The 7,175-nt window shown below is 49.4% G+C and overlaps 1 protein-coding gene across 2 annotated transcripts; it reads right to left on the minus strand.

Moving 5' to 3' along the window:
* Nucleotides 1-412: 412 nt before the first annotated feature.
* On the minus strand, nt 413-2,431 carry LOC135094858 (uncharacterized). 2 transcript variants are annotated; one of them, XM_063995309.1, is made up of 2 exons: nt 1,636-2,431; nt 413-979 (listed from the first exon to the last, which is right to left on the minus strand). In XM_063995309.1, exons 1-2 carry the CDS (start codon nt 1,766-1,768, stop codon nt 426-428), a joined length of 687 nt encoding a protein of 228 aa, XP_063851379.1. In that variant the 5' UTR covers nt 1,769-2,431; the 3' UTR covers nt 413-425. The 2 variants fall into 2 exon arrangements, with proteins under 2 accessions (XP_063851379.1, XP_063851378.1); XM_063995308.1 differs by lacking the exon at nt 1,636-2,431 and adding an exon at nt 1,294-1,612.
* Between the last annotated feature and the right edge of the window lie 4,744 nt (nt 2,432-7,175).

The following is a 7,175-nucleotide window of genomic DNA, read 5'->3' on the forward strand; positions in this document are numbered from 1 at the left end:
CCAGCCCACCTCACCTACCCTCCTTGTTGCCTCCAGCTGTGTATACCTGACGAAGCTGTTGTGTTCCTGTCAAGCCCCACCCACAACCGCTCCATCCCTTGCCGTGCGTCAGTGTGTCCCCTCCCCACCTCTCTCTCTCTCTCTCTCATTAATAACAGATGTTCAGAATTATAATAGCAAAACCATGTGTGACACACACACACACAGAGAGAGAGAGAGAGAGAGAGAGAGAGAGAGAGAGAGAGAGAGAGAGAGAGAGAGAGAGAGAGAGAGAAAGGCGGCGAGACTGAGAGCGTGAGCCAGCCAGCCAGCCAGAGAGAGAGAGAGAGAGAGAGAGAGAGAGAGAGAGAGAGAGAGAGATGGTAGTACAGGTGTTGCTATACACAGGACTAGGGAAGCAAAATAATGTACCATCGTGAGTAAGTTTATTGTTCTTCGAAGTGTGGCGAGTAGCGGGCGTCGTACAGAAGATGATGCACCTTCAGGCGGAACAGATGTGAGCGGCGAGGCTCCAGAGTCTTGATGGCGGGCAGCAGGCTCAGGAGAAACATTCTGTCACTGTCTCTCTCATCGTCAGACTGTCTCTTGAGCAGCTCCAGCCGCTGGCTCTCTATGGCGAGGTAGTCAGCGTGCGGGATGCTCTCCCTCAGCCTCTTGGGACAGCTGGGCCTGGTGATGTCGCTGAAGGAAGAGTTGAGTCTGTCGTCCTGTGAGGCGTAGTTGTTCTCGTCATACGCCTCGTACTCCGTGGCCTCCATCTCGTCGTTGCTCCTCTTGATGGTGATGGCCGGCATGGTGTTGTTGGTCATCCTCCTGGTGATCTTGTCCTTGATGAAGAACATGAGTCTGAACCAAGGCCACGAGCTGAGGTACTCCTCCGCTGCCAGGGTGGGGTCCCCAGCCCTTCCTTCCGGGACTTTCTTCAGCTCCAGTCTGAACTGGTCGCGGAGGTTCTTGAATTTCTTCTTCGCCGCCTCATCTGTAAAGAAAGAAAGTCTTCCAAATGTTTGTTCGCCCCCTGGTATGCAGTGGTGCCTCGCACGACACCCCTGGAGCGGCCTGAACTACTGCCACCTTCCTTGCCTCACGGGACAAGCGTGTGGCATCACTACAAACACACACGTGAAGTAATCAAGCTCACCTCCTTGTGAGACCAACCAACACGGAGCGTCTCTCAACTTGCATGCCAGTAACAATTAAATGTAAATCAAACAAGAGCAACAGTGTTGTCTTCTACATTGTTGTTACAAAGGCTGTTGATTATTTCCTTTGTGTGTCGGGACTCTGACACACCGCTTCTCTCGCTAGTGAAGGAAAGTGGCAGTAATTCAAGACATTCTTCGCTCCCGTGTTGAGCAGTGTGGCACCCCAGGCGGCACACCCAGCGTCGCCCACTGGCTGAGCCGCCCGCCACAGCCAGTGCGAGCTGCGCCACTCCCCGGCCGCATGCAGCGTGACGAGGTGACTGCCGCCTGTGTGGCTGACCCCCTGGCACTTGATGACCCAGCATGGGATGACATGCACACATCTTTCACTGACATGAACAACACCGCAGCCGGGTCAGCAGGACGTGGTGTGCCGTTGCACCCAATGAATGCTGAGAGAGGAAGAGGAGAGGGGGGGGGGGTGACTCACCGCTCACTCCCAGCTTGCCGCCGATCCTCTTCCACTGGCGGGCGATGAACACTCTGTCGCTGTGCTTCGTGTCTGAGGAGTCCCATATAGCAGGGGTGTGGGAAACCTCGTCGATAAGCTGCTCGATATCCATGACAGCGGCTCGCACCGTGCTAGCTGCTGCTGCTGCTGGTAGTGGTGGTGGGGGCTGGCGGGGAACGTGACTGCCGCTGCTCGCCGCCACCCGCGCGGGCTCGCGCTGTTGCCAGCTCGCTCTCTGCGGCGAGTCGATGGATTACAGTGGTGCTCCCTGATGTTCAGCCGTCTGCCCGCCCGCCCGCCCGCTCGCTCGCTCGCTCCAGCCCGCCTGCCTGTTGCACAGCCTGCAGCCGGCAGGCCGCTTTGCTTCATTCATGGGCGATGTTGGGATCAGCCTGCATCATTGTGGTGATGACCCATGGGTCGTGGTCCGTGTGGAGTCCTCGCAGGACCGTATGGAAGACTATTGCGTGGAGGGGCGACTGGGTGTTGATCGGGACTACACAGGAAGGGGGGCAGGTTGTGTGTGGCCTGTGCTGCAGACGCAAGGCTGACTGTGTGTCCTCCACACCAACAAAAGGAAAAGTTATGGGCAGTCACTGGATTCCCCACACTCAAGGCCGAGGGAAGGTCATTGACAGTACTTTTTACAAAAGCAAAGCGGCTCCACCATCTCGCCTCAAACATGCTTCCAGGCAAGCCGCCGCCTGTCCTCGGCGGTGAAGGCACAGTACAGTAGTAAAACACTGCTTTGCTCAGTGGTACACCAGTGTTCAGGCGGACAGCCACCCTCAGGCCACCAGTGTGGACGGGAAAACAAGTTACCTGACAACTCTCGCCTCGCTGGAGTCCTCACTGGGGACCACGCCGCCGCTCCCCATTGGCTACAGGGGAACGACCTTGATTTGGCCGCCACATCCAAGGCCTTGTCTCATCCTGGGTCACGTGTCTGTTGCCCGCGTGGTGGTGGGTGGGCGGGAGAGCAGATCTCGGTGGCTGAGAGGTGAATGAGAAGGAATGACAGGATTGGGTGGATGGGTAAGAGGAGAGTGACAATGGATTCTTGCATTAGAGAGTTGCATGCATCTTTATAAACATTGCCACGAGAGTTTGAGTGGTAAATGTTTTGTTTCGTTGACACCAGTTGACATACGAACGCAAGAATGAAGACGTCTGTAAAGGACAGGAGGTGCCCAGTGTAGTCCAGCTGGCTCCTTGCACTCTCCTCCATTGTCACCTTCCCCTGTCAACTCGCATCAACAAAATCATTTACCACTGAGCATTAAGACAAATACACCATTCCTAATACATCTTCATTCATTCATCATTCATTCATATATTCGTGACTGCCACTTGCCTTTGTGTTTCCCAGCAAGTTACCAGGTGAGTCGAGGCAGGAGGATGGGCAAACGGACATTGGGGATTACGTAAGAGTCATCCAGCTGTTAAAAAGGGTTACAGTGAGCATAAGAGGGGGTTGAGGGGGTTGAGTGAAGGGGAGAGAGTAACGGGGAGTAACAGTGGAGGAGAGAGAAGGTGAAATTACGTGATACATCAGCTTCAATGTGTGTGTGTGTGTGTGTGTGTGTGTGTGTGTGTGTGTGTGTGTGTGTGTGTGTGTGTGTGTGTGTGTTTGTGTGTGTGTGTGTGTGTGTGTGTGTGTGTGTGTGTGTGTGTGTGTGTGTGTAATCTCCATGTAGAGTTAGAATCTCTCTCTCTCTCTCTCTCTCTCTCTCTCTCTCTCTCTCTCTCTCTCTCTCTCTCTCTCTCTCCTGAATTTCCTTTTGCCCTTTGCTATTCAATACCAAAAGCCAAGGAAGAGTAGAGAGAGAGAGAGAGAGAGAGAGAGAGAGAGAGAGAGAGAGAGAGAGAGAGAGGCCCACCCTGACATGAGTGAAGCAAGGGGGAAGAAAGAGGAACAAAGGGAGAATTTTGAGCAGGTGAGGCTGGCTGGGAGGACGTAACAATTATCCTCAGGTAGGGACGGGCGGCCTCCCTTTCCTTCCTCCGATCTTTTCACCATATTCTGAACCGCCTCTGCGCCGGAACCTCACTACACTCAAAAGGCTCTAGTTGAAGTGACACAGGTTATTAAGTGTCCCTACGGTTGTATTGACAGATTAACGATATTACTACAGGAGAAGTACTCTTGTGAAGCTGGTTGGTTATCTGTGATCTTTCAAAACTCCTGCGGTAAGTTGATTACAGGCCGGAGCTATGAAGGATAGTTCTCGTTAGGACTGGTGTGCGCTGATGTCTAGGGGTCTTCCGGTGACTGCTCTACTTATTTAGGTTTTATGTATTTATTTTTTTAGTGTTTATATGCAGGGTTGATATGTTTTTGTTTATTTATTTTTTTTGGTGACCTAATTTCCTCTGTCGTTGATTAGGCCTATCGTTATATATTCTGTTACCTTCTGACTGTCACTTAGTAAAATTTTTCATGTTTCCCTGCCTCCAGTCCCTCTTGGTGCACCTTTACTTGTCTTACAGCCACACCGAAGCTTTGAACGGAGCGGGGGGAGGGAGGAAATTGCAGTGATTTTCTTGTCGATGCTTGTAAAGACTTCACGCATCGCTTCTGGTGCTCTAAATTGCTTGGTGTCACAGTGAAAAGGTTACATTGATTCGTGACAAATCAGCAATGAGTTTGTCAGTTTTGTGGGGACTTGTTACCTTGGCGAAACTATATGATGATCTTAATACCTGACTCATGCCTCCCCTTCCTTATCTAATCTCTCCGGCTGTTATCATTCAGGGACAGGTAAACAAATTCCTCCGGTTATCTATGAGTAAGATAACAGTACAAATGGACCTTATTTCTCTGTAGATGTGAACGTATCTTAATTTTGTTTGTCATTCGGTCTCTCTCTCTCTCTCTCTCTCTCTGTCCATCTATCTATCTATCTATCTCTCTATCACAATAAACACATGATTCACTCCTAACACATTACGTAAGTGTTTGCAAACGTCACGTGCACCAGGTGTGAGGGACCAGGTGCAACTTCCACGCCCCTTCCCATTCAGCCAGAACCTCCGTCCCTACACGTAACTGGGTGTATAATATAGGTCTTCACATCCGCCAGTATTCCATGACTTGCAAACTCCTTCTCCCATTCAACCAGAGCCCCCGTCTCCTCACGTAACTTCGTATACAATCTACCTCTTCTTATCTGCCAGTATTCCATGACTAGTATGTTGTGTCCTCTGGGGTGAGTCTGTCGTCCATACCATCATTGCATCACCCAGAGGTCATGACGTTCTCAGTACCTGTTAACTTAGATATGGCCTCGACTGTACATACCCTTCCTTTTAGCCAAGCACATTCCGGTCTCCCTCATCAGTGATATGTACTAATAGGTGAACCAGTAAGAGAATAGCAGCGTTTAACATACTTACGCCACCAAGGATAAGCGGAGGGAAAGGGCTGTCAGTCACATAGCAAGGGAAGATTAGAAGAAATGCCACTTTTAATGCCAGAAATGATAGAGTGCTTGCGTGAAAGGTCCTTGACAAAGTTGCCTGCCCGTTTACCTACTGGGGAAGTGAGAGAAAATTGAAGGTAATGATGGTGGACTTAGATAGACTGAAAAATTAAGCACGTGGAAGAGTATAGCGCTATTTAATGTGTTACGATTGATATGGCTGTGTGTGGGGTGACTGGCGGAAAGGATAATTATGATACGACAGATGGGAGGCTTGGAGGTGAATGGCTGCAGGGGTACCGATAATGGGGGTTACAGGGTGGTGTGTGTGTGTGTGTGTGTGTGTGTGTGTGTGTGTGTGTGTGTGTGTGTGTGTGTGTGTGTGTGTGTGGAGAATCACCGGGCGTCCTTGTAGAGATAGAAAGAGAATGGTTGTGAAGAAAAGGAGAAGAGGGGGAGTGGAAAGATGGTGATTAAAAAGTTGATAGTGATTCTCTCTCTCTCTCTCTCTCTCTCTCTCTCTCTCTCTCTCTCTCTCTCTCTCTCTCTCTCTTTATGAGCTATTGATTGGAGAGAGAGAGAGAGAGAGAGAGAGAGAGAGAGAGAGAGAGAGAGAGAGAGAGAGAGAGAGAGAGAGAGAGAGAGATTGCAAATATTAACATTATGAATAGTCCTCCTCCTCCTCCTCCTCCTCCTCCTCCTCCTCCTCCTCCTCCTCCTCCTCCTCCTCCAACCACCACCACCACCTACTTAACAGTCTGGTCTTCCGAGATGCCTGTTTTATTTCTCGTCTCTCAAATAAAAAAGAATAAATAAAAAAATAACGTTAGAGAGAGAAGTTTATCAGTACTCTCTCTCTCTCTCTCTCTCTCTCTCTCTCTCTCTCTCTCTCTCTCTCTCTCTCTCTCTACGGTAAACACCTTTCTTCACCTCTCTTATCGAACAGACTGATGCTTTAAGATCTACATTCCTTAGAGAGGCGTGGGTGAAGAGGGGACGTGATGGAGGTCTTGCAGTGGTATAGGGGGACATGACAAAGGTGACGTAAGCAAATCTCCAGCCTCAATTACTGGAGTAGAACAAGAAATAATGTGTCCAAGCTTGAAAAAGTTAGATTTCAAGAAGAGATAGGAAAGAATTGGTTCTGAAAAAGAGTGGTGGATAATTGGAACGGGACCTCAGTAATCAGGGCATTAGTGGTGAGTCATTAGAGAGCTGTTAAATGTTAAGCAAATTAATAGATGGTGATGATGGGGGTAACAGGAGGTGTGTATCATACAGGGACTGCCTCGTGTGGCCCTGATGGCTCCTGCACCAACCCTTGTGTCCTCGTCCCCTATATTCTCAGGCCAGGTGATGAGGAAGGAGTGTAGGAAGGACACTGGCCAAGGGCAACAAAAATCCAATAAAAAAAATGCCCACTGAAATGCCAGTCCCATAAAAGGGTCAAAGCAGTAATAAAAAAAAAAAATTGATGAATAAGTGTCTTGAAACCTCCCTCTTGAATGAATTCAGGTCATAGGAAGGTGGAAATACAGAAGCAGGCAGGGACTTCCAGAGCGATTAAGAATACTGGTTAACTCTTGCATTAGAGATGTGGACAGAATAGGGGTGAGAGAAAGAAGAAAGTCTTGTGCAAGTACATACATCTGACAGCATTTCCACATCATCTGCCTCTTTGGGTGTCTGGGTCAGGCGTGGACGAGTGGGAAATGAAAGGAACGGACTCATTAATCATGTTGTTAGTGCTGGGGCATAAGGGAGCTTTAAGAGAAGGTTTGAACGAGTTTATGGATGAGGATGATAGGCGGAAATAGGTAGGTATATTTCATACAGGGACTGCCACGTGCAAGCCTGGTCGCTTCTGGTCTTGCAGCTTTTTTTTTTTTTTTTTTTTGTGGGGATAGACAGTTGGGTTGAAAGAGAGTTTAGCTAGTATAGTTAAGGAAGATGTAGTTAGGGTGAAAGGATGAAGTAAAGTAGACTTGCAGCTTCCTTTATTTATGTTCTTATGTTCTAATTGGCTGGAGCCCCCGAGGTGAGCCGTCTGCATGGAATAAGGACACTCAAGCAGGGTCAGCGCTCCAGCCTACTTTC

Source organism: Scylla paramamosain, chromosome 47 (assembly GCF_035594125.1).
Source record: "Scylla paramamosain isolate STU-SP2022 chromosome 47, ASM3559412v1, whole genome shotgun sequence".
Taxonomy (NCBI): Eukaryota; Metazoa; Arthropoda; class Malacostraca; order Decapoda; family Portunidae; genus Scylla; species Scylla paramamosain.

Bases quoted from the DNA above. Each gene is read 5' to 3' on its own strand.
- LOC135094858 (XM_063995308.1), bottom strand. From the start codon at position 1,528: ATGTGTGCATGTCATCCCATGCTGGGTCATCAAGTGCCAGGGGGTCAG. The intron at 980-1,293 runs GTGTGTCAGAGT...CTTTCTTTACAG, and splicing joins CTTCACTAGCGAGAGAAGCG to ATGAGGCGGCGAAGAAGAAA.